We start from the raw sequence: 27,809 nt of genomic DNA, 5'->3' as shown, positions 1-27,809 counted from the left end.
GAATCAGCATTTCTTTTCAATGTCTAGTGTACAGTTAGCTGCCTATTGAAATGAAAAAATGAAATGAAAATCGCTTATTGTCACAAGTAGGCTTCAAATGAAGTTATTGTGAAAAGCCCCTTGTCGTCACATTCTGCGCCTGTTCGGGGAGGCTGGTACGGGAATTGAACCGTGCTGCTGGCCTACCTTGATCAGCTTTCAAAGCCAGCAATTTAGCCCTGTGCTAAACCAGCCCCTGGAAGAAATAATCGCTTATTGTCACAAGTAGGCTTCAATGAAGTTACTGTGAAAAGCCCCTAGGCGACACATTCTGGCGCCTGTTCGGGGAGGCCGGTACAGGAATTGAACCCACGCTGCTGGCATTATTCTGCATTACAAGTCAGCTGTTTAGCCCACTGTGCTAAATTAGCCCCAGCCTGTTTTTACAGTAATGAACAAAACATCTGACTTCAAACACTTTCAAAATTGATGTGTCGAGAATTTCTTCCTCCAGGTTTAGAATAACAGGTTTGGACACCCAGGCAAAATTTCACTACCCTCTGTCATTTTTTTAAATAAATGTTTTTTATTGGGTTTTTGAGCAAGGTATAATTACCGTTATGTACAAAGAATAAGAAACATATATATATATATATATACACACATATTTAGAAGAGAAGGGCACACCCTAACATAAAATACAATAAAATATGAAATAGAATAACTGGTAGGGTATCTGGCAAAATTATTTACACCACGTAAGTAGGTGTGATATTTGGCTGTGTTTTGTGTTGTTGTCGCCTGCTTCTCCCGGACGGGCCTCGCTGCCGTTCCGCGCTCGCCTCCGCTTCTGCTGCTCCTCCAGTCCCCCCCCAGTCTATCTCTCCCTTTCATGACTTGGCTACCTTCCCCTGATTCTGGACTAATTTCCCCTGATTCTTGGCTACCTGGCTATTCGTCCTCTTGTTTGTTGGCCACAAACAGGTCCCGGAACATTCGCGTGAATGGCTCCCACGTTCTGTGGAAGCCGTCGTCTGACCCTCGGATGGCGAATTTGATTTTCTCCATTTGGAGAGATTCCGAGAAGAATCTACTCATACGTGTTCTTGTTAAGTGGGCTCTATGTACCACTTTTAGCTGTGTCAGGCTGAGCCTTGCGCACATGGTGGTGGAGTTGACCCTATGCAGTGCTTCGCTCCAGAGTCCCCACCCTATCTCAATCCCCAGGTCCTCCTCCCATTTCTTTCTTGTTGCGTCCAGTATGGTGTTGGCCCTTTCTGTCAGTCGGTCATACATGTCACTACAGTTTCCCTTGTCTAGTATGCTTGCGTCCAGTAGTTCTTCCAGTAGTGTCTGTCGTGGCGGTTGTGGGTACGTCCTTGTCTCCTTTCGTAGGAAGTTTTTAAGCTGCAGATACCTTAGCTCGTTCCCCCTGGCTGGCTGAAATTTCTCTGTCAGTTCGTCCAGTGTTGCGACCCTGCCGTCTGTGTATAGGTCCCTGAGTGACAGTGTCCCTCCGTCCTGCCTCCACCTTTTGAAGGTGACGTCAGTTAGTGCTGGTGTGAACCTATGGTTGTTGCAGATGGGAGCTTTGTCCGACATTTTGGTCAGGCCAAATTGCTGCCGCAGTTGGTTCCAGGATTGGAGGGTGGCTATCACCACCGGGCTGCTGGAGTGTTTTTTGGGTGGGAATGGGAGTGCTGCTGTGGCGAGGGCCTGGAGGGAGGTCCCCACGCAGGAAGCCTCCTCCGCGTGCACCCACTCGGCCTCTGGCTCCTTGATCTATCCCCTTATTCGCTCGGCTGTCACCGTCCAGTGGTAGAATTGTAGGTTTGGGAGGGCTAGCCCCCCCCCTGGATTTTGTTTTTTGTAGGACCTTCATTGGGATCCTAGCATTTTTACACCCCCCCCCCCCCCCAACCATATGAACACCATGATTAGTTTGTCCAGCGCTTTGAAAAAGGCCTTGGGGATGTAGATCGGGATGGATCTAAACAGGAAGAGGAACCTGGGCAGTACGTTCATTTTGATCGTCTGGACTCTCCCCGCGAGGGAGAGTGGGAGTGTGTTCCATCTTTGCAGGTCCTTTTTTACTTCCTCCGTCAGGCTGGTGAGGTTCCATTTTTGGATCCCTTTCCAGTCATGGGCTATTTGGATCCCCAGGTAGCGGAATTTGTGTCGGGCTTGTTTAAACAGCAGCCCCTTTAGTGCTGCCCCCCCCCTTCCGGGTGTACTGGGAAGGTCTCGCTTTTGCTCATGTTGAGTTTGTAGCCCGAGAAGGCTCCAAACTCTTTCAGAAGCGCAATGATTCCGCCCATGCTGCTCTGTGGATCCGAAATATAGAGGAACATGTCATCTGCATAGAGTGAGACTCTGTGCTCTCTGCCTCCCCTTCGGATCCCCCTCCAGCTTTTTGCTGCCCTGAGCGCGATTGCTAGCGGTTCACTCGAACAGCAGCGGGGACAGTGGGCATCCTTGTCTGTGCCCCTGTGCAGTTGGAAATATTGGGAGTTGGTATTGTTGGTCCGTACGCTCGCCATGGGAGTGTTGTATAGGAGCTTTACCCAAGCGGTGAACCCTGTTCCAAGCCCGAACCGCTCCAGTACCTCTATGAGGTATTTCCATTCGACTCTGTCGAAGGCCTTTTCTGCGTCCAGGGAGACGATCACCTCTTGTGTTCTCTCCCCGGAGGGGGTGATTATCACGTTCAGCAGGCGCCTGATGTTCGAGATAAGCTGTCTACCTTTGACGAAGCCCGCCTGGTCCTCTGTGACCACCTCAGGTACACAGTCTTCTAGCCTTTTGGCTAGGATTTTGGCCAGTATTTTGGCGTCTGCGTTCAGCAGAGATATGGGTCTGTATGACCCACATTCCGTTGGGTCTTTGTCTTTTTTAGGTATCAGCGAGATTGAGGCCTGTGCTAACGTGGGTGGCAGTGTGCCCCTAGCTAGCGAGTCTGTGAACATCTCCCGCAGGTGCGGGGCCAGTGTTGTCGCAAAATTTTTGTAGAAGTCCGCCGGGAATCCGTCTGGTCCCAGCGCCTTCCCCGTCTGCATGGAGCTAATGCTGTCCATGATCTCTCCCAGTGCTAGTGGTGCTTCCAGGCCCCGTTGTCTGCCCTCCCCCACGACGAATGTCCAGTCCATCAAGGAACCGTTTCATCCCAGACTCCCCCCTTGGGGGCTCTGAGGTGTACAGCTCTTGGTAGAAGGCCTTGAAGGTTTTGTTAATCTTTTCTGGTTCTGTTTCCAACGTGCCACTGATTTGTGCAATTTCTCTGGTGGCTGCCTGCTTTCTCAGCTGGTGTGCCAACAGGCGGCTGGCTTTGTCTCCGTGTTCGTACAGGGTCCCGCGCGCCTGGCGGAGTTGGTGCACTTCTTTCCTGGTGGAGAGCAGGTCAAAGTTCCTTTGTAGCTCTTTCCTCTTCGCCAGGAGCTCCACAGTCGGGGCCTCGGAGTATTTACGGTCTACCTCCAGTATGGAGTCGACCAGCTGCTGCCTAGCCACCCTTTCCTCCCTATCTCTTTGCGCTTTGAAAGCGATGATTTCCCCTCTTAGTACGGCCTTTAGCGCTTCCCAGAACGTGGAAGGTGAGACCTCCCCTTTCTGGTTGTTCTCCATGTACTCTGCTATGGCCCGTGCTATCCTTTCGCTGAAAGCCTTGTCAGCTAGTAAGGCACTGTCCAACCTCCATGTGGGGCGCTGGGCCCTGCCCATCTCTAGCCGCATGTCCATGTAATGTGGAGCGTGGTCTGATATCACAATTGCGGAGTGTTCCACTTTGTCTATCCCTGGAAGCACCGTTTTCCCCACCACAAAGAAGTCAATTCTGGTGTATACGTTGTGTACTGGGGAGAAGAAGGAGAATTCCTTCTTCCCCGGGTGGGCGAACCTCCAGGGGTTCACCGCTCCCATCTGCTCCATAAAGTGACTGAGGTCCCTTGCCATGCTTGAGGTTTTCCCCGTTTTGGGGTTTGATCTGTCCGTCTGTGGATCCTGTACACAGTTGAAGTCTCCCCCCCCCCCCCACCCCATGATTAGTCGATGCGTCGCTATGTCTGGGATTTCTGCCATGGTATTTTTGATGAAGCTCGTGTCGTCCCAGTTGGGCGCGTACACGTTGACTAGTACCACCGGTTCCCCATCCAGGGGGCTGACCATGACGTACCGTCCCCCCCGGGTCCGTAACCGTCTTTGTCGCCCTAAACATCGTCCTCTTGCCGATCAATATCGCCACCCTCCTGGCCCTTGTCCCATAGCAGGAATGGTAGGTCTGTCCCACCCAGCCCTTTCTTACCCGCAGTCGGTCCTGCTCTCTCAGGTGTGTCTCCTGGAGGAAGACTATGTCGGCCCTCATATTTCTTAGGTGGGTGAGGACTCTGGATCTCTTCACTGGGCCGTTGAGTCCTCTTATGTTCCAGGAGACTATCCTGGTGGGGGGCTTCTGCCCCCTCGCTCCTGTGGGATTAACCATACTTATGTGGTGGACGCGCCCCTGCCCTCCGGGGTTTCCCTTTGTTAGGGGGCCATCCAGGATGGCCGCTGTCGCTGCTCTCTCCATGCGGTCGGGTCTCTGCGCTCTGGGGTTTCCCCTTGTCCCGGGGGCACCCGCCATGGCCGTCCACTGTGTGTCCGCCACGCAGGTAGTCCCCTGAACTCTGGGGTCTCCCTTCGCCCAGAGACCGTACTGGGTGGGTGCTTGCAGCGGTTCCTTGATTCGAGCCCTTGGTTGTGGCACTTTGTAGCCCTGTTCCTTTTCTCGCCTCTTTTGTCCCTCCTTCCCTGCATACCCCCTCCCCGGTCTCTCGCTCCCTGTGTACCCCCCGCCCCTGGTCTCTCCCTTTTCCCTCCTCCCCCCGTATACCCCTCCTTTGCCCCTCTTTTACTACCCTGTGTCATTAAAATAACTGGGAATTGGTACTATATAAAAAAGAAGAGACTGCCATCTAGGCTGAGTTAAAGGAACTGCAACTAACCACAGCAGGGGTTGACTAATAACAATTTAAAGTTTGATCCTTATAAAGGATTTCAAATAAATAAATGTCAATCATGGTTGTCAAAAGGGAATCAAATAATTATCTGAAGAAAGATAATTTTCAGGATTACAATGAGTCCTGTTGTGGGGCTGGGTGAACTGTTCTTGTAGGGAGCTAGCACAAGCTTGAAGAACCGAATGGCCTCATTCTGCGCTACGACAATTCTATGCTGCAACTTTGGAGCTCCCCAGCATCGGATTTGGGAGGGGAGGAGGTGGGACCTCTTCAGAGGTTGCCAACTAAGGGTTTTCATGGCAATTGTCCAAAAATGCAAACTTCCCCTGGGCAATTGCGCAGCACTGCGAACCATCCAAAAATGTAATTTAAATCACAAACCTCAGATAAGTACACAGAAAAGGTAACTATTGTAAAGACACAGACAGTACAAGACTCCCCCACATCCCTGGAATCGCCCCCCCCCCCCAATCCCCCAAGGACCCACCAACCCTGAGGTTCAAACCACCCCACTGTCAACCTCACCCCCAAGGTCTGAACCCCCAACCCGACCTCTAATTCCCCAATCCGAGTTGCACGCTCCACACACCTCCTCCCCGAGAATTCTCCTATCAGATGAAATAGTTTCTTTCGATCTCTCCAATCAAATCCTTGAGCTATCTTAAACACCTCAATTCGATCTGCCTTTAATCTTCCATACTTAAGGCCTCATCTGTGCAACAAAACAGTTTTGAATGTTCTGCCTGTTATATTTCAGGTTATTGACCGAGGACTAAAGAAGGCCCTCGTCTTAGAAGATGACAATAGGTTTCAGCCACATTTTCGAAGAAGAATAACAAAGCTCATGGACGATATCGAGGAGAACCAGCTGGACTGGGACCTAATGTGAGTCTCAACATATAACAACTGATTCAAAACCTCAGATTCAACATTGCAGGGCTTCTCTTTTTACCACAGTTTTCTAAATTAGATTTCCTCAGAACCTGTAATGACGGAATACACTAACCAATGTGCTGGCTACATGTCGCAGTTTGGCTAGAACAGCTATCTCCTGATGCACAAAGAAGAAAATGCTGTGAAACCTAGACAGCAGTGCAGACAGCATTAGTGGAGGGACAAACAATGTATTTCAGGTCAATGACTTTTGATCAGAATGAGAAGATGTTGGAAACCTAACAATTTTTAAGTTTGATGTGGAGAGCTTTTAAGTAAGAGCTTTTAAGTAAGCACAGAGCTAGGAACAGGATAGGGAGGAGGAGAAAAAATTAAGTAAAACGGCTGTGGTATATGTTCTCATTGTCTTTTGGTTCCCAGATGTTGCTAATAATTACACCATAAGGCTGTAACGATCTGAAACTCTTAAGTTTAATTTTGCTATGCTGTCTGGTACAATAGAAGAACTGGATTGAACTGGTTCTGTTATACTTCACATGAGCCTCTGGTGCAGCAGTGCAATGTGGCCCCTGGGCACACTTATACATACAATTAGCTCCCTGCTAATGAGTTCCTAGCTCTTTAGTTACAGACAATACAACAATATATAACAGTATACGATAGAGTGAAGGGCATGGGGGAATCAATCATTGCAAGGTTGGTTAGGATCAGAAGAAGATCAGAAAGAGCATTGCTATCTCAGAGTTGTTGAAGTTTGCAATCCTTGGCATTTGCAAGGAAGGAACACTTGATCTGGATGAAGTAAAAGATAAAATGGGACTGTGGACCAGGATGAACTCTGTAATAGAATGAGTGGGTACTGCAGAAATCTCATCTATTCATCCATTGGGTTCTGGTCTGGATGCACGTGCGCACGTGTGTGTGTGGTGTGTGTGTGGTTTAAATAATCCAGTTGAGTTTCCTAAGATATTTTGTTTCTTGCAAAATGTTCAGCACACGCCATCTGCTTGTGAAGAATGATTCTCAATTATTTTTCAATTGCTGGCTGCATGCATCAGTACAAACTTGCAGCTTTAGACTGGGCACACCTTCTGTATCAGACTCTTCGAAACGGGCAACCTCAAATATAATGGGCTTATCAGTGACCTAGAACATGTACGCAAGGCACCTTTTTCGAAGTACCCACAGTTCCCAAATAGCGACTCAAATTACTGGTCTCAATCTCAGGCTACACTGAGGCCTACTCACTCAGCCTGATTGTCTCAAGGGCCTTAAAATAGCCAGTGCACCTGCTTGCTACAGCATGTCTGTGCTATTTATAGGATCCGGCACAATTTTCTAATACCAGTGGGCAGATGTGCATGGAATGATGCTCTGCCCAGTATTATTGGATGTAGAACACCAGGAATTCTTAAGAGAACCGCTGAGGCTGCTCCAAAAATAATAATGAAGAAGATTTTTAAAGGCCTTTATGTTAACATTCAGTAACATAAGCACCGCACTGAGTTTCGGATCTGGACTAAATGCAGGACTATATTTAATCTGTATCACAGAATTGTTACAGTGCCGAAGGAGGCCATCGGCCAATCATGTCTGCCAAGCTCTCCAAACGGCCATGATGACGCAGCACCATTCCCCTGCCTTTTCTCCATACCCTTGCATGTTGTTTCTATTTAAATAATCACCTAATGCCCTCCTGAATGCCTCGATTGAACCTGCCTCCACCACACTTCCAGGCTGTGCATCCCAGACCCCAACCGCTCGTTGAGTGAAAAGTTTTTTTCTCACATCGCATTTCCTTTTGAAAATCACTTTAAATGTTTGTCAGTCTGCTCCTTTCCCACAAAGACATTGCATCTTCCGTTACTGTTTTCACTTCAGCTACGTTGGGCGGAAGCGGATGCAAGTGGACCATCCGGAAAAGTCTGTGCCTGGCATTATGAACCTGGTAGAAGCAGATTATTCCTACTGGACATTGGCCTACCTCATATCTCAGCAAGGGGCCAAAAACCTGGTGGCAGCTGAACCCCTTGGGAAGATGTTGCCAGTGGATGAATTTCTACCCATCATGTACAATAAACATCCAGTGTAAGTACCTGTCATAAGCCTGGGCAGAGGGGTCGGGGAGGCGAATTATGGCATTCAGCAATGAAGAGGACAGCAGAGTGCATATTAGCCTTTTACCGTAAGTACCATCTATCGAGAAAAATAGTCATGATGTGGAGGTTAACCTGCAGGTTAACTTCTTATTGAGAAAAATAGTAAAAGGGATGGATTTATCTGCCAATTTCCATAGTAGGGTTATTTCCTGATGGGTAGAAGTCCTTAATAATATTTGGTGACTGTATTTTCATTGGGGAGGCCTGAATCTAAAATATCTGACCTACCAATCAATTATTGACTGATTGTTCACACCAGGTAAGTTAACTTGCCATCAATCTCACTGTTTGACAGTGAATTGCTCCATTCACTGAGGGGGGAAAAGGGTGCCATCAGAAAGAATTTCTACATCTTTGTTGCTATCTCAAATTGACCTTGACAAGACAGCTGGTAAATAAAGCTCCGGTTTCATCCCACATTGTGTAGAATTTGCATGTTCTCCACGTGTCTGCGTGGGTTCCATCGGGTGCTCCGGTTTCATCCCACAGTCCAAAGATGTGCAGGTTAGGTAGATTAGCCAAACTAAATTGCCCCATAGTGTCCAAAGGTTAGGTGGGGTTACAGGAATAGGGCATGGGTAGGGTGCTCTTTTGGAGAGTCGGTGCAGACGCAATGGGCCGAATGGCCTCCTTTTGCACTGTAGGGATTCTGTGTCACACCTTCAGGGTAAGAGGAAATCTGGAACTCATGAGACTGGAGGTAAATTGGAAACTTCAAAACTGAGATGGACAAATTCTTATTGCACAAGAATACTAAGGATTATAGAAGCCAGGCAGGTTGATGGTGTTAGGCTACATATTGTCCAAGATCTCAATGGATGGCAGAACAGGCTCAAGGGGCTAAATCTTTTTCAGTGAAACACAGAAAATAGGTGCAGGATTATGCCATCTGGCCCTTTGAGCCTGCTCCACCATTCATAATGATCATGGCTGATCATCCAAATATGTTCCTGTGGTCCTAGCTCATATTCTAAAATAGACCAGTGTGTCAACACTAATGGCTGAGCGAGAAAACACCAGCGCATGGTGTGGCCCCAAAGTCACTTACATTCGGCAAGCTCCAGAATTCAGTGTTGACTTGTAAGGGGTCACATGATCTCAACTTGGGTCAAACAGGAAGCTTAAAGTTGGCCTCATCATCCTCATTCTAAGGAAGTGCAAAATCAGCCATGGCTCCTGTTTTCTGACAGCTAGCGAGCAGTCAATTACTGGAAGGGTGAGATTGTTTGTGCTGGGTAAGAATTAGATCGGACGTAGTGCTCATTGTCCATGTTCAGAAGGGAAGAATGACCAATTGAGGAGAGATAGGAGAGGACCCCTAGAAGCTCTGCTACCGCAGCCTCACAGAAATCACTGGCTTCCAGGGTAAAGGAAGGAAGACAAAGTGCTGATTTTAAGAGTGGTGTTTACAACAAGTCAAAGGCTGGAAATCACAGTTTTCCCAGTGGACGGAAAATAATGGGCTGCAGGCTCACAATCCTTGAACAGTGTTCTCCATGATCGCTGCTCCTTTCCAGAGGTGTCTAACCATGGAGTCAGCCCGAAAATGTTCCCATCCATATAAACTGCAATGAGCTGAGTCTCTGATCCTATGGCATCTTACAGGCACTCAGGCTGTTATAGTGCAAATTTTCAGGGTAGTCAACACTAATTTATAAGAAAATCAGGCATTTTCATAAAACAAGTGGAATTGGTCCAGGATAAATACTCTTGAGAACTTTCTCGTGCAATAACAGGCCATTCAGCACAGCAGGTCAATGCTCCACATGAACCTCCTCTTGCTCTAGTTAATTTAACCCCATCAACATATCCTTCTACTGCTGGTTTCTACTTAGAGGTTTCTTCCAAGTTCCACACTGGATTCATCAGTGACCATCTTATATTTATGTTATTTATGTTCCCCAGTTTTAACCTTCCCAAAAGTGGAAACACCTTGGCTGCATTTATCTCATCAAACTCTTTTGCAATTTTTAAAGAGCTGTATCAGTTTATCATCGCTGCCCACCCCCCCTCCCCGCCCACACCCATCTCCCTCCACAATCTGCAGTCTTTCCTGATGGTTATTACCTCACAATTTGCCAGCAGATTTGTTTTACCTTTTTTGTACCTTATGTCACTATTTCCTGTGCCCCAGCCAAGGTTCTGTACAACATTGATATGACAAGCGAAATCAAACGGAAAAGTTTCTAAGTGTCAGGGTTTTGCTGGGGTTTCCCGCCAGCTCTGCCGGAGAGTTCCCCACCGCTATCTAACCACACTTATTCACTCATTTGGACCCTGGGGAGTTTCTCACTGGTATAGCCCACACTATGGGCGGGATTTAACGGGTGTTCATGCCAGCAGGATATTCCGATCCCACCGACGGCGCACGGGTTTCAGGTGACAAGGGATGCAGTCAATGGGAATATCCATTGACTGGCAGGCTAGCAGGCTACCTCCTCCGCCTCAAAATATGCGGCAGGTTGTTGGGTAAATACTGCCCTTAGAATTTTTCATCACTGGGGAGCTACCTGAACTCAGAAATCGGGCCAATGTCTAAGTGAGCTTGTGGGTCCACTACACCCCCACACATGGGCAATGTCACTCCCACACCAACCCAAGTGAGATACCCCAGGCAGCACAGTAGCATTGTGGATAGCACAATTGCTTCACAGCTCCAGGGTCCCAGGTTCGATTCCGGCTTGGGTCACTGTCTGTGCGGAGTCTGCACATCCTCCCTGTGTGTGCGTGGGTTTCCTCCGGGTGCTCCGGTTTCCTCCCACAGTCCAAAGATGTGCAGGTTAGGTGGATTGGCCATGATAAATTGCCCTTAGTGTCCAAAATTGCCTTTAGTGTTGGGTGGGATTACTGGGTTATGGGGATAGGGTGGCGTTGTTGACCTTGGGTAAGGTGCTCTTTCCAAGAGCCGGTGCAGACTCGATGGGCTGAATGGCCTCCTTCTGCACTGTAACTTCTATGATTCCCAAGGAAGTTGACCATCCCTAGGAAGCGGAGGACCGCCTTCTTGTCCTCCGGGGTCTTCATGGCGTTGATCGCCGACACCTTGTCTGCATCTGGCTGCACACCGAACTGCAAAATATGGTCGCCAAGAAACTTTATTTCTGCTTGACCGAACGAGCATTTGGCTCTATTGAGTCGGAGGCCATGCTCGTGGATCCTATGGAACACTCGTTTGAGGCGATCGGTGTGCTCCTGAGGAGTTGTGGACCAAACAATGATATCATCGACGTACACTCGCACCCCCTCGATGCCCTCCATCATTTGCTCCATTATTCGTTGGAACACCTCCGAGGCAGAGATGATGCCAAAGGTCATCCGGTTGTAACAGTAACGACCAAACGGGGTGTTAAATGTGCACAGCTTTCGACTGGACGCGTCCAGCTGTATTTGCCAAAACCCCTTGGAGGCATCCAGCTTCATGAAAAACTTGGCGTGAGCCATTTCGCTGGTGAGCTCTTCTCGTTTAGGCATAGGGTAGTGTTCCCTCATGATGTTACGGTTCAAATCTTTGGGGTCGATACAAATGTGAAGTTCCCGACGGTTTTTTGACACAAACCATGGATCTAACCCAGTCCGTGGGTTCTGTGACCTTAGAAATGATGCCCTAGTCCTGGAGGTCTTGCAGCTGCTGCTTGAGGCGGTCTTTAAGGGGTGCCGGCACCCGACGCGTGCATGAACCACAGGTGTGGCATTCGGTTTCAGAAGTATCTTGTATTGGTAGGGGAGTGTGCCCATACCTTCGAAGATGCTGTGGTATTGTACTATGATGTTATCTAATTGGGTTTGGAAATTGACATCTGGCGAAGTCGTTGCCTCAACGGACGACATGGTGTGAACCCACTACACAAGATTCAAGATTTTGCAGGCCTGAGCAACGAGCAAGGATGCTCTGTTGGTTCCTACAATTTCAAAACGCAGGGTTGCTTTTGTGAAGAGCGATGGGATACCACAAGCTGGCATGAGCCACTGGCAGCAATGGCAGGCCGGTGGAAGAATGCTTGGCTTGACGCGGATGGTGTCAAGGTCAGACTTTGAAATGAGGTTCGCTGAAGCGCCGGTGTCCAGCCTGAAGCGTATGTGAGCCTTGTTGACTGTAAGAGTGGCACACCACTCGTCGTCCGGATCAATGCTCATCACTGGGAGTTGTTTCATCTTCTTGGCTGAAAGCATCGTATGCTTGGTGATGATGCCCACCCGGAATGGGGATGTGAGGCTTTCGGTGTCGGGATATGGAACCATGTCAGAGTCGGAGTCTGCAACGGGTTGCTGTACTGACCGGATGTTGCTGCACTGCAGCTGGGATCACTGTGTGTTGGGCAGTTGAGCAGATCTGCACAGGGCTGCGTAGTGGCCAAGCTTGCCACACTGGAGACAGCATCGAGATTTCTGGACATTGCCGCTTTAAATTGGCGGAGCCACAGTTGTTGCACGTCATGGCGCCGACGTCAGGACGCTCCGTGCGCCACCGCACATGCGCGGTGCAGTTGAACAATGTGTGCACCTGCCCAGTTCGGTCGTTGGCCTCGCCGTCCGCTTGGTTGTGGCGCGAATGTACAGGAGCCCGGGAAAAGCGCATGAAATGGCCGCCCTCATCTAGACTCAGGCCCTGGAGCTGTTTTACGGCCTGCACCCATTCCGCATAGTGGGGGCCTTGCCGCGCCATCTCTGCCGCCTTGATATGGGGGTACCGGTTGTTAGCGTTCTCGTGTAGGATTGGTCTCGATGACGATGGTAAGGGTGAGCTGCTTAACTTTAAGGAGCTGCTGGCGAAGGGTATCGGAGTGGACCCCGAAAATGATCTGGTCGCGGATCATTGAGTCGGAAGTGGAGCCGTAGTTGCAGGACTGCGCGAGGATACGGAGATGGGTTAAGAAGGACTGAAAAGGTTCATCCTTACCCTGAAGCCTCTGCTGGAACACATAGCGTTCAAAGCTCTCGTTGACTTCGATGTCACAATGGTTGTAGAACTTCAGCAGGACTGTTTTAAACTTTGTCTTGTCCTCGCCTGCAGCAAAGGTGAGGGAGTTCAAGATGTGGATAGCGCGGTCCCCGGCTGTAGAGAGGAAGAGAGCAATCTTCCTGACATCCGATGTGGCTTTGAGGTCGGTGGCTTCAAGATACAGCTGGAACTTTTGCTTGAAAATCTTCCAGTTTGCACCGAGGTTGCCGGCGATGTGGAGCTGCGGGGGAGGGCGGACGCTGTCCATGTTACCGGATGGCTGATTGCTGGTCAAAGGCAGACTATCTCAAGGTAGGTCCGTCAAATTCGAGCATGACACACTGTTACCATGATGTGTTGGTAAGCTGGGTGTTCTGTGTGTTCATTGGTCATCCTGTGTGTCAATCACTGCCTGTCTGTGCACTATCATAGACTTGTGTGTGTATTATGACATGTACTTCTCCCAAACAGATCCCAAATTCCATTCGCACACAAAGATCTCTAATGAGATCTTAAGAGACATTGCAATCTGGATCTCGCTCTGAGCAGGGTGGCACCCTGGCTCCTGGTACCTTGGCACTGCCACTGGAGCACTCTGCAACAGCCAGGTATGCAGGGGCACCTCAGAGTGCCGGGCTTGTAGTGCCTGGGTGCCAATAATCAGCCCCAAGGCTCTCTGCCCTTCAGAATTGGGGTGAGGTGGGAGCTTGAGGTAAGTTGGGGGAATGGGGGGGGGTTTCGGGGGCCAAGGTTGGGGAGCAGAGGGGGGTATCGAAGGATCGGGGCTGCCTCTAAAAATGGCGCCTCGAACGGCGAATCATCTTCCTGCACTGACCAGCTGAACAGGCCAACTGCCTGACACCAGAGGCTGTAGCTTGAGGAGCATCACTCCACATAAAACATGGCTTGACCAGGATACTCTCCCGCTCTTGCACCTGCCATAGGCATATTGGAAGGATTTTGTGTTTGGCCACATTATGAACACCATTAAGACCTGGAGTGGGATGCAAACCCAGAGCTCCTGGCTCAGGGATGTGGTGCTCTTTGTGTTGCGAAACTCAGGATGGTTAGCGTAGTGTTCACAAAGACCATAAAATAGATTGAACTTGAACATGCAGCACCAAAGGGCCAGCGCGAGTTTGCGCATGCGCAGACCGGCCAGTGTATTTCCACACATGCGCGGGGGTTCTCTTCTCCCTGCAGGCCCCCGGGCAATATGGTGGAGCCCGACAGGGGTCCGGCGCGGAGGAAAGAAGGCCCCCACGGAAACAGCCCTCCTACAGGATCGGTAGACCCCAATTGCGGGCCAGACCACCGTCTGGACCCCCCCGGGATTGGATTCGCTCCCCACCTCCCCCAGGACCGCCCCAGCACACTTACCTGCCAGGTCCCGCCGTACGTGAGGTGAGTAATTAAGTCGATGGGACTGGCCAAAACTGGACGGCCACTCAGCCCACCGGGGCCCAGAGTATCGCTGGGGGGCCGCTGTCAACGGCCCCCGACCAGCGTGGCGGGAATCCCGCCGGCCCCCGAAAAGGCGCCGGAGAATAGGGTCGGGGCAGCAGGGTGGGATTCGCGGCTACCCCCCGGGGATTCTCCGACCCAGCGGGGGGTCGGAGAATCCCCGCCTTGGTGTTCCAGCCCAAACTGAATTAATTTTCAGCGGCACCGATGAATTGCAGCCATGAATTAGCCAATGTTTGTTAGACCTTTGTTAGCAGGGCCGGCTCAAGGTACTGGCAACTCGGGCAGTCGCCCGGGGCGCCATGTGCCAGGGGGCGCCATCCACGAGTGGGTGACCGGCGTCAGAGACCTGCCGACAGAGAGACCGGCCCGCCGATCAGTGAGTCCCGATCATATACCAGGTCACTCCGCCCCCCCCGCCCCGACCCGCCCCCCCCCCCGCCCCGACCTGGCCCCCCCCCTGCCCCCGACCCCCCCCCGACCCGACCCCCCCCGCCGCCGACCCGACCCCCCCGCCCCCGACCCGACCCCCCCTGCCCCCGACCCGACCCCCCCGCCCCCGACCCGACCCGCCCCCGACCCGACCCCCCCCACCCTGACTCGACCCCCCGACCCGACCCCCCCCCGCCCCCGACCCCCCCCCCGACCCGACCCGTCCCACCCGACCCCCCCCGCCCCGACCCCCCTCCGCCCCCGACCCGACCCACCCCCGACCCGACCCGACCCCCCCCGACCCGACCCACGCCCCCGACCCGACCCGACCCCCCCCGACCCGACCCGACCCCCCCGACCCGACCCAACCCCCCCCGACCCGACCCCCCCGACCCGACCCCCCCGACCCCCGACCCGACCCCCGAGCCGACCCGACTGGACCCGACCCCCCCCTCCCGACCCGACCCGACCCCCCCCGCCGCCGACCCGACCCCCCCGCCCCCGACCCGACCCCCCCTGCCCCCGACCCGACCCCCCCGCCCCCGACCCGACCCCCCCCGCCCCCGACCCGACCCCCCCCACCCTGACTCGACCCCCCGACCCGACCCGACCCCCCCCCGCCCCCGACCCCCCCCCCCGACCCGACCCGTCCCACCCGACCCCCCCCGCCCCCGACCCCCCTCCGCCCCCGACCCGACCCCCCCCCCGACCCGACCCGCCCCCCCCCGACCCGACCCACGCCCCCGACCCGACCCGACCCCCCCCCGACCCGACCCGACCCCCCCGACCCGACCCAACCCCCCCCGACCCGACCCCCCCGACCCGACCCCCCCGACCCCCGACCCGACCCCCGAGCCGACCCGACTGGACCCGACCCCCCCCTCCCGACCCGACCCGACCCCCCCCGACCCGACCCGACCCCCCGACCCGACCCGACCCCCTCCCTACCCGACCCCCCCCGACCCGACCCCCCCAACCTGACCCGCCCGACCCGACCCGACCCCCCCCCCCCCCGACCCGACCCGACCCCCCCCCCCGACCCCCGACCCGACCGGACCCGGCCCCTTCAACCCGACCCGACCGGACCCGACCCCCCCCCCCCCCCCGACCCGACCCGACCCCCCCCCCCGACCCCCGCCCCGACCGGACCCGGCCCCTTCAACCCGACCCGACCGGACCCGACCCCCCCCCCCCCCCCCCCCCCCCGAAGGGCGCCGAAGTTCAGCTTGCCCGGGGTGCCAGCAACCCTAGGGCCGGCGCTGTTTGTTAGACCTTGCTGTGCATAAATGGCTGCTGTGTCTCTCCATACAACACGTCACAAAGCTGTAATGTGCTTTGGAATATGAGGTTGTTAAAGACACTGTACAAATGCAGGTCTCCCTTTCTTAATGTTGCTTGACTGTGGCTCCTGTAGACGAGAAGTTATGATTAGTAGTGCCAATGTCAATTGTAAAACAGCAACGCCAGTGAAAGGTTTGAAGAAGCATAGAGAATCTGAAACAAAATGAGAAAAACTGATTTTTTAAAGAATATCCTGTTTCACCCAAGCCACTTTTTGAACTGAATTTTTGAAGGCCCAGTCCAAGTAGTAGGAGGCTTTAATCTGTAATACAAATTAAATAATTTGCACAAAATTGACAGCATCAATCAGATGCCACAGCCATTGATAAAATGCATGTTAATTTGGTTCACTGGAAGATGCTTTTCTGGGATTTTAAGGCACTTTGATCCAGGTGTCAGCAATAGCTCAGTTGATAGCATACTCACATCTTGGGTCAGAAGGTTGAACACTCAAGTCCACTTGAGAGACTTGATCACAGCCATTCTGCTATCAGTGTGATACTGCACTGAGGGACAGCTGCACTGCCTGAGATGCTGTCCTTCAGACGGCATGTTCAATTTGAGAATGTAAAATCCTGAAGATGAGTCATGCGGACTCAAAACATTAATTCCACAAATACTGTCAGGCCTGCTGAGTTGTTCCAGCACTTTCTGTTTTTATTTCAGATTTCCAGCATCTACGGTATTTTGCTGTCATGTTAAATGTGGGACTGTTCTCTTGAGGGGTGGAATTTTACGCCAGCAGGAGTCTACAGTCCCGCCAAAGACAAAGGGCATTTGAGCGGCTTGCCGCATTTTACCACCCCACTCCTGCCATGAGGAGGCTGTAAAATCCCACATCTCGTGTGGGCGCAAGAGATTTTTCGGCAGTAGTTGAAAAAGGGCAGGGAAGTTTTGATGTGCTGGCCAATATGTGTTTCTCAAATACTGAAAAAAACATATTACATGAGCGTGCTGCTTGATCGGTACAATTTAGCTGCCATGATTTCAACATTAAAACAATCACTTCAAAAGTACTTCATTGTTTGTACAGAGACTTAAGATACCCTCAAATGCGTTCCCATTATGCATTTCTTGTATGAAGTTTATTCTGTTAAACTCAATAGTCCGGGCAGCAACTTGGCAAAGAGTTTAAGAGGCTTTTACTAACATTGGTGAGGTTCCAACAAAGAACAATACAGCACAGGAACAGGCCCTTCAGCCCTCCAAGCCTGTACTGGTCATTAGACCCGCAAGGTAGTTTTATGGCAGTCAGTCATGGAAACTGCAGCACATCAAGCGTAATTTTGTTAATCATTCATTACATCTTTTAACAGAGAAGATTATAAGATATTCTACGAACCTCGCGATTTGAAAGCCTTTTCGGTGGAACCACTGCTGATTTACCCGACGCATTACACTGGAGAACCAGGCTACGTGAGTGATACCGAAACCTCTATAATCTGGGACAATGATGACATACAAACGGACTGGAACCGCAAGTTATCGAGAAAAACGAAGGAGCAGGGAGAGATCGGGGCAGAAGCTCAGAATACTGAGGCACTGCAGCCCCAATCCCCCATCGACACAGCCTCTCGAGATGAATTATGATGTGGTTCTGCACTACTCGGCTCTGATCTGTGATCAGAACCAATGTTCCTCTCTCAAACTGATATGCTCTGTGATAAAATGTCTGCTGGAAGGCAACTACAGAAATCTCCTGGGATAACATGACATAAAATCAGTTGAAATCTCTGTGTATTGGACTTCCTTCAAATGGTGGTACAACAGCAGCTGATTTAGCTGACCAATTATCAATTACTGTTGGATTAGTTGATATTTTAAAGTTATTTATTTCCATTTCCCTTTCTCGCTGCATTGGCTTTCACCTGTTACGTATCACCCACTACTTTTAATAAAGAGCTCACGGGGTTGGGATCACCTTCGTGCTATCCAAAGGATAGTCCTGCTTCTGCCACTGTGCAATATTACATTGATATCAGCCTCACAAAGAATGTGAATCTATGGTCACATAGTTGGTAAAGGAAGTGAGCAGGGCTCATGACAGAATGGCTAACTGTTCAACTGCTGCAAAAACAACGAGTGCTTAAATTTTCAAACTGCTGTTATCACAGAGGGCATTCTTTGATGCCACAAATCAATATTCAGAATAACTCCAAATATTTCTGTTAGTACAGAACTTTCCAAAAGTGGTACTGTTTTTTTCAAGTTTGTTACTTTAAATAATGATATTGTGTTTTGTGCGTGTGTTTATGTGTGTCATTTGTTTCTATTTATTTTAATTCTTCAATGGCTTGCAATTCTTGCCCTATTGGGTAGTGGGTGCAAGTGAACCCCTTCCTCCCTCCACCTCTCTGCAGGTTTTCTTCTGAGGCAGGTTTTCTACTGAAGCCTGTGCAAAACTCTTCAAATTCATGGAAGGCCCCACACTCATGTTGATAATCAAGTATCACCTCTCCACGTCGGTACAATATGAGAATCCTTTGCTCGTGGAAAGACAAAATAACAAGATTGGGTAGCTTTCAATGTTTGTTATACTTTGACCTGTTTCCAAACCAATTCAGTTCATGTAGATATCCTGGAATATTACATCAGTCTGGCTGTTGGAAGCTAGTTTCTGTAAGTTGGTCATCTCCGTTGATTGCTACTATTTACCAAAACTACAGAATGCTGTCCACCTTATTCGCAAAATCTTATTATCCTAGGTGATGCCTGGTGCTAATGGAATTCCAATTAAATTTTGGCTGGACAGGAGTGTAAATTTAGATTTGTGTTAATAGAGAAAAATCTCCTTGAGCTCACTGTCACCGAGTGCATTGTATTTAAAATCTCCTATGGCCTTGCTCTCTGTAACCTCTTTACACCCACTCAATGCCCTTTAATCCTCTGACTGTAGTTTGTCTTCTTATCCACCATTTTGTAGCGGAGCCACCTTGGCTGAATTCTCAGGTAAACATTCTCTGATACCTTCTGCTTCTTTCTTTCTCCCTCTTTGAAAGCCTTTGCAAAAGTCCTGCTTTCAACCAAGCTCTCGGAGTCATCTCTTCCTGAATATGTGACAGCGCTTTTCCTCTCTTTGTCATTTAGTAATATCCTTCTCCATTAATGTGCCTTTTAAATGCGAGTTTTGATGTCCACTTTGGAATATTTTAATTGACCCTAACTGGAATTAGGTTTGCCAAATCTCTCGCAAAACCAAAGCAGGAAACAACTACAAAATCACACTGTGCACCCAGCCAGCAGAAAACATTCTCATTAACCTTTCAAGTGCAGTGATCCATTCCAAACAACGGACCCCCCTCCCCGTTGCCGTAATAGCGATTTCCTTTTAACCAACAGAACTGGCTGTCTCTGCATTTTTGCCATTTTCATTGAACTCGGCCCAGGCCATTCTTTTGCATTTCACAGTCAGATCAAGGCTGCATTTGTTGAACTTTATCAATTTTGAACAGTTTTCCCTTGTATATACTGTAATATTTGATCCAGAAATGCCGTTGGTATTTCAGCAACAGTAGGGGAGCCTACTGCATGGGAGACCACCTGATGAACCTTGAATTGGGGGTCCGCTTAATTGGACACTCTTTAGCTCACAGCGGGCACCTATGTGGAAAGTTCTCCCCCTAGCCATCAGCAATCCTTCCACCATACACGCCATCCCTTACCACCACCATCATCAAGGCCTGCCCCCAGCGCTCTCAGGCTTCACTTGCCTGATTGGAAGGGAAGCAAGCTTCCAGGACATCCTCTCTGTTGGACAGTGTCACCAGTGGCTACAGCATCCAGTGGTGCTGCTGAGCTGCCACCCCTCCAATTGGTCAGCTGCTCTTGGGGATGGCCATTCATCTTTTAAAGGGATGGGAATCCCAGTGACAATTAACTAGCTGTTGGACGGATGGAAAATGCTAGCTGCCCCACAATTGGCCGAGGCATGTTACCGCCATCTTTCTGACCTATTCTTGGGACCCCTGTCATGCCAACAAAAGTTTCAACATGAAGTTTAAATTTGGCATGAAGCTGGTGATATATAACTGGCAAACTTTCCTCTGATTGAGCAGCACCACTTTTGAAGAGACCTATTCAAAGTCGCGGTGTGAAAGCAGACTGAATGTATGTCACAGGTGTAGCTGACACAACATTCAAGAATAGACTGTACGTGATGGTTTTGCAGGGTCATTAAAAATGGTCCTGGTGATGAGCTGGCTTGTTTATGTAATTGGGCCATTTTTTAAAAAAACCTTTTAAATAATTATGAATTCGATTATTCGGTTAACAATGTGCACTTTAAATAGAGAAGCCATTAGACTAACCAAAACTCAGAAATACAGGCTGGGATTTTACACTCAGTTAAGATCTACACCTCACTGGTGTAAATTTCGGGGGCGAGTCCACCCCCACTCTGTCAGACTGCCACACAGCCATTAACTGTTGGCTGACTATTATTGGCTTAAGATGACTTTGGGGAGTGTACCCCCAACTTCAAGAGCTGCAGACCAGTCAAATGACCGACAGCGCTCTGGTCCCAGCAGCGCCATCTGAAAAGGTGGCCACTGCTGGGACTGCATATAGTTCACAAAGGCGATTGACACTGGAGCTGGACACTGAGGTGAGTTGTTATGGGTGGGGTGGTATCGCTCAAGCCAGTCTGACAAACCCTAAAGGCCTCAGTTGGCCTATGTACAGGTTATTAGATCGCTGCCTTCCCTGTGTCATGTACAATTGCAGTGAGGCTGGGAGCAGGAAGTGGACAATGGGTGGAGCGCCTATGTCGTTGTGCCCAATTTTGTAACCCCTGCAACCTGCCCACAGGGGCACATAAAATTCAACCCAAAGCCTTACCTCATTACTCGGCCAGAATTTTCCGGCGGTTGCGATTCACATTTCCCGCCGGCAGCGCACCCTGCTAGCAGGTTTCCCGGCAGGGTGAAGTAGCATCAACGGGGAATCCCATTGACAAACAGCGGGAAGAGAGAATTCCGCTGCAAATGAACAGCGCTCCGCCAAGAAACATGCGGTTGGGGCCCGGAGAATCCCGCCCCTAATATTTTTTAGAAGGCTAAAAAACACCATGAAAGGCTCTGAGTGTGAACATATGAATATCTTACTGTTCTTTTTTTTTAAATTTAGAGTACCCAATTATTTTTTCCAATTAAGGGGCAATTTAGCGTGGCCAATCCGCCTACCCTGGACATCTTTGGTTTGTGGGGGTGAAACCCAAGCAGACCCAAGGGAGATTATGCAAACTCCACATGGACAGTGACCGAGGGCCGGGATTTGAACCTAGGTCCTCAGCACCATAGGCAGCAATGCTAACCACTGTGCCACCGTGTTGCCCCAATATCTTACTATTCTGCTGTCTGTCATATGAATACATTTTGCTGGTTTAAATACTATCAGGAAAATATTACAGCGTGCCCATTTCGTAACAATATATAATATTAGATCACCCTCAACCGTCTATTTTCAAGAGAGCAGAGACCCAACCTATCATTTCTTTGTGACATATATATATATATATATACACCCATGAGCAGGATTTACCGAACACTCCGCCGCATGTTTTTCAGCAGGGGAGGTGACCTGCCAACGGGATCTACCAATCCTGCCGTTATCGGGAAGCCCGTGCACCGGCATGAACAGCCGGTAAATCCCACCCAATGCATTTCTGGTATAATTTTCCTCTGCACACTCTCCAGTGCTTCTGTATCCTTTTCATAATATGGCAACCAGGACAGCACATCGCACTCACTCTAATCAAGGTCTGATACAGATTGAGGATAGCTTCCCTACTTTTCATATATATTCCCCAGAAATAAAATCTAGGGCTGGATTCTCCCCTACTGGCGGGGTGGTGGGTCCTGGCGGGATGGAGTGACGTGAACCACTCCAGCGTCGGGCCGCCCCAAATCCGCACCTTTAGGGGCCAAGCCCTCACCTTGAGGGGCTAGGCCCACGCCGGAGGGTTTGGCGCCCCGCCAGCTGGCGGGAAAGGCTATTGGCGCCACGCCAGCCGGGGCCGAAGGGACTTCGCCGGCTGGTGGAAGTCCACGCGTGCGCCGGAGCGTCAGCGGCTGCTGACGTCATCCCGCGCATGCGCAGGGGAGGGGGTCACTTCCGCATCGGCCATTGTGAAGGCTATGGCCAACACGGAAGGAAAAGAGTGCCCCACGGCACAGGCCCGCCCGCTGATCGGTGGGCCCCAATCGCAGGCCAGGCCACCGTGGAGGCACCCCCCCGGGGCCAGATCGGCCTGTGTCCCGTCCCGCCCCCGGAGCCCGCCCGTGCCGCCAGTCCTGCCGGTAAGGGAGGTGTTTTGATTCACGCCTGTGGGACCAGCATTACAGCAGCAGGACTTCGGCCCATCGCAGGCCGGAGAATCGCCGGGGGGGGAGGCCCGCCGACAGGCGCGGCGCGATTCCCGCCCCCGCCGAATCTCTGGTGCCGGAGAGTTCGGAAGACGGCGGGAGCGGGATTTATGCCGCCGTCCCCCCCGGCGATTCTCCGACCCATCCGGCCCCTAGTGCTTTGTCTGCTTTTTTATGCCCTGACAAACCTGCAGTGCAACTTTTATTGATTGATGTATTTGTTCTTTGAGATTCCTTTGTTCCTCCAACCCACCTGGACTTGCAACTTCTGAGTAATAAGTGACCTCCCTCTCCTTCCTACCAAAATATACTACCTCACATTTATCTGCGTTGAACTTCATTTGCCAAATATTTGCCCAACCTGCAAGTTTATTGATACCCTCCTGCAATTTGCTGTAGTCCTCCTCAATATTGACTATCACTCCTCATCATCACCCAATGACCCCCACCATCACAAAACAATGTTGTGTCTTTGAATTGTTAACCAGTTTTGTTTTAATTAGGGAATATTTGATTTGCAATTTTATTCTATTTTGTTTTGTTTTGGATTGGGTTATATATATCGGTGGAGGGGTACAGTTTTTACTTCAATCTACAAAGTAGCCGTGTTTCCTTACCTTAAATCTGTGCCCCCTGGTTATTGACCCATCTAACCAATCTATGTCCCTCATAATTTTGTATACTCCGATCAGGTTACCCCCTCCCCCACGCCTTATCTGCTCGAAGGAAAGCAACCCCGGCGTTTGGATTTTAAAATATCAGGGGTGATGTAATGGAAATGAAACAGAGCCCCGTGTTGAGTGCGTTTATCTGGATGTTTCCTGGTGCTTGCAGTGCCGAAAAAGACCCCGCTATCTAATGGGACTCTGTTTCATTTTGGGGCCTCAGAAGTGAAAGCTCCGCTGAGGCCGCACTGTCCCATTTCCTGCACGGAGGAGCTCCGCTTGCCAGTGCAGGAAGAATCGGGGCACCATTTTTAAATGACACCCCGATCTCGAGACCCCCCCCCCCCCCCATGAGACCCCCCCGCCCCGATGCCCCAACCAACTTATAAGGGGATCACCGAGCTCCCCACACCACCTGATAAAGGCAGAGCACCCAAAGGTCTGATTTCCTGCACGGGCAAAATGCCACCAGGGCACCTTGGCACTGTCAACCAGACAGTGCTCCTGCCAGCCTGGCATTGCCTACCTGGACACCATGGCAGTGCCAGGGTGACACCCAGGTGGAGGTGCCAGGTTGGCAATGCCAGGCCTATGGCAGCACTGGGGGTGCCAGGCTACCACCCTGCCCAGAGCTCAGGCACCCAGGATCCCCGAGGCGACCCCCCAAGTACCGGTGCACCTGGTTCCCGTTTGTGAAGACCAGTACTAACGGGCGCTCGCTTGGAGTAACCGAGTGCATATGTTTACTGCAGCACTTTAATGTGCAGATTAGCCAGATCTGGATCCCGGCAATTGTGGGCAGAATCCAGATCGTGACATCTTGCGAAATCCCATTAGATCTCGCGAGACGTGGCACAGACTGTAAATCCCACGTGAGGCCTCTCACGACATTTACTGGCTGTGTTATGCCCCGTTCGAGTGCGGAACAGCCATTAGATTTAGCACAGCGTTACAAGAATGGCCCGGCTCAAGCACGGTGTCAGGGCTCAAAATTTATTCAGCTGCCGGGGTCCCAAACCCACTTTGAAACTCAAGCTCCTGCTCTCTACACAATGCTCTGCAACAAATCAGCTCTTGATTTCTCTGAAAAATACAAACGCAGGCCAAATGTCTCAGGCAATCACCTAGTCTGTAATTCAATCATTACTATTTTGTCCATCTGATGTGTACACGCTGCAAATGACACCATTTTCTGGTATAAGAAACCATCTTGATCAGTCACTGGCACACTGGACCTTGCCTGATGTAGCTGGGAGAGCTGCTCCATCATTGTCAACAGGCCCATTATTGCAGGCAATCCATTGGCTGTGAATGGCAATTGTGGGTGACTTAGAAAAAGAGTCTTTCAGTTTAATATTTTTCACTTTGCTTTGCATAATCGTCCCATCCATTCATTCGAGGTAATTAGTCCACTGTGCCCCTGTACATTTAATGGATTAGAAGTATATGTCCAAAGATGTGCGGGTTAGGTGGATTGGCCATGCTAAATTGCCCGTAGTGTAAGGTTAACGGGGGGATTGTTGGGTTATGGGTATACGGGTTACGTGGGTTTAAGTAGGGTGATCATTGCTCGGCACAACATCGAGGGCCGAAGGGCCTGTTCTGTGCTGTACTGTTCTATGTTCTATGTTCTATGTGTATATAAATAACAGCTTGCTTTTAAAGCATGCCTTTAACCTGCTACCCAAGAAAATTTGACACTGGACCACATTAAAAGGCTCTGGAAAATAGTTCGAAGGGTAAACTCATCTCCTCACGAATTTATGAAATGCGTCAAGCCATTTTACATTCCTGCGTTTCTTTTAAAGATAAAAAGCATGTGAGATGTAAGACAGACTGTTGACTTGCTGTTAGATAATAAATCAAAATGATTCTCACACAGAGTGCAAGGGCTTCTTTAGTGAGGGTGAAGGAAGGGGGTGGGTTTTTAGTGATATACATACAGATCACTTAATGTTTGTAGGGGTAGTTGGTGGGAGCTTAATAGACTGTGCAATAAAAAGTGCTGTGACATTTTTTTCTGGGATGGAATAACTGCACAAAAAAATACTAGGTGTTATTGGTCTGCAAGGCTCAGATCAGGAACAGTTCACCAAATGATTGTCTATGGCCACAGAATGTTGGACTAGCTTCCAGGATTTATGTGATTTTCAGTATGTTTTACTCAAATTGGTCATTGAAGGCTAATTTAATTGCATCACTCATTAGGTGTGGAGTCAACGAAATTGTCACATAAAATAAATGTTCTCAATTTTAGCAGGATAATATTAAACAACTTATACAGCTCGAGGTACAACAATGAAAAGTAATAGCTTTCCAAAGGAGCAAGCAGCAGAGTGGATGAAATTAAACACTTTTAGGTGCCTTGTGGTTGCTTAGTGTTCACCATTGCTGTTTGTAATTGGTAACGTCTCAACTTGGGAAGATAGGAGTAATACAGGAGCAAAGTGTCAGATGCTAAACTTTCAGGCAGCCCTGATTCAATTGCTGGCTTAGTTTTCTTGGCTCAGTACTCTCGATGAGTTTTCTTTTCAAATTTTCCAATGAGTGCTTTTTACCCAGGCTCTTGGTATCTACCTCTTCCACTCCTATCTTGCGTTTCTCTTATCCTTGCTTAAGTTGTATACTGTACAGCAGTAAAATCAATGTGTTTTTCAGCATCAAACTATATTAATATATAATGCTACTTCTTTTCTTTTTAAGTGTTTAATTTATAAAAGCACATGCCCTGTATTGAAGATGCTATTTTAAATTATTTTAGATTGATGTATATACGAAAATTTACCAGCCTGAAATCATTGAGTTCTTCAGTTCTCGCAATCTGAGCAATGGAATGTTCTTACTTTTCATAATATATCACCATTAACTCTTTCTGTATTTCCTCCTGGATGACACTGTGCATGTGTTAGCTCTAAAAGATTAACAATGCTTTCACATTTTTGTTTGATATGATTTAGACATATGTTAAGGACAAATTTAAGTGCACAAAGACTATCCTTTCAACACTCAGTTAAGATGCTATGTGACATTTATTTGAATTCTTGTCTTGTGTTTTTAAATCTTGCTTATCTTTGTGTGTAGAAATGGGATATTCTGTGTTTTCCACCGTGTATTTTCCATATAGTTTATTTCCCTGCATTAACCCTCCTTTTCAAAATCTGTATTTCTTAAAATGCAAACACACACACACACAAACGCGCGCACAGACAAACTGCACAATTCTGTATCAAGACTGTCAACAGAGTTTAAACAATTACGCAAAAATCAAGTATTTCACTATGGATCCTTCTCAAATCTCAAAACTCAGGTCTCAGCTATAGCATTGTTCCCAGTGGATGGCAGGGTCATTCAGACTGGTTCTGCTTCAAATTTGCATTTCTTTCTGTCTGTGATTGTTCTTAAAAAAATATAAATTCTATTCAGAATAAAAGGCTTCACTGTGTTATTGGAAATGAGACATCATTCTCTCTGTCTGCATGGTTTGATGCATGTGTAAACGTATTCTTCTCGATCAATAGTCCCTGCTCTCTCTGAAAGCCATTTGCAGGAGAATTCTTTAGTTCCTTCAAAAGCTTTTTAAAAAGTCCATCTTTTTCATGGTGCCTTTTGTCCCATTTCTCCCCAGTCATTCCCATCTTTTGTTCAGGACCTATATCATCCCTGTAAAGTACTTTGAGATATGACTCTCAATGCAAGCTGTGGTTTAATTGTGGTGTATGCCACAATGAATGGTTATGTTTTTAGTCATAATTTATGATATACTTCCATTCCACACTCAAATATACAATTCTATTCATTAAATCAGCACCCCTTATCTTAATTCACCATCAAATGTACACAGATAAAATGTAATGTGCAATGGAAAAGCAGAAAGCGCTTAAAATATGGAGTAAATTCATCAACATCTGAAAATGATATGTAAATGAATGCTTCTCTGCATTTTACCCTTCATTAGAATAAGGTCACATTCAAAATCTCAACGTTATGTTTCCATTTCAGATGTTGACTGACCTATTGGTTGTATCCATTAAATTTTCTGTTTTTACTTCACATTTACAGGGGTAAGACAATAAGACAACATTGGCTCACAGTGAAACAACATCACATTTTACATCACACTCCATGGGCGAAATTCTCCCCTACCCGGCGGGGCGGGGGCTCCCGGCGTAGCCGAGTGGCGCCAACCACTCCGGCGTCGGGCCTCTCCAAAGGTGCGGAATTCTCCGCACATTTAGGGGCTCGGCCGCGCCGGAGTGGCTCCCGCTCCACCGACTGCAGCCAACGGCCTTTAGTGCTATGCCGATCGGCGTCGGGACTGGCCGAAAGGCCTTTGCCGGTCCGCGCATGCGCCGGAGCATCTTGGCCGCTGACGACACCACCGGCGCATGCGCAGTGGAGGGGGTCTCTTCCACCTCCGCCATGGTGGAGGCCGTGGTGGCGGCGGAAGAGAAAGAGTGCCGACCAGTGGGCCCCGATCGCGGGCCAGGCCACCGTGGGGTCACCCCCGGGGTTCGATCGCCCCGCACCCCCTCCAGGACCCTGGGGGCCAGCTCGCGCTGTCAATCCCGCCGGCACAGAGGTGG

General features: G+C 49.6%; 2 protein-coding genes across 9 annotated transcripts in view; both read left to right on the top strand.

The window, feature by feature from the left end:
* The window catches only part of LOC119964893 (procollagen galactosyltransferase 2-like), a 255,040-nt gene extending 236,899 nt beyond the window's left edge, over nucleotides 1-18,141 (top strand). For 7 of the 8 annotated variants that reach the window (XM_038794980.1, XM_038794981.1, XM_038794982.1 and 4 more), the window contains 3 exons: nucleotides 5,728-5,855; nucleotides 7,746-7,952; nucleotides 17,516-17,789. In XM_038794980.1, coding sequence (XP_038650908.1) covers nucleotides 5,728-5,855; nucleotides 7,746-7,952; nucleotides 17,516-17,789 — 609 coding nt within the window. Of the gene's footprint in view, nucleotides 1-5,727; nucleotides 5,856-7,745; nucleotides 7,953-17,515 lie in introns of all 8 variants that reach the window. The other variant, XM_038794979.1, reaches the window with a different exon arrangement.
* Nucleotides 1-27,809, top strand: part of LOC119964231 — a 901,051-nt gene that overhangs the window by 631,111 nt on the left and 242,131 nt on the right.

This window comes from Scyliorhinus canicula, chromosome 4 (assembly GCF_902713615.1).
Source record: "Scyliorhinus canicula chromosome 4, sScyCan1.1, whole genome shotgun sequence".
Taxonomy (NCBI): domain Eukaryota; kingdom Metazoa; phylum Chordata; class Chondrichthyes; order Carcharhiniformes; family Scyliorhinidae; genus Scyliorhinus; species Scyliorhinus canicula.
The sequence above is the reverse complement of the archived record's forward strand: the minus strand, read 5'-3'. Positions and strand labels throughout refer to the sequence as shown.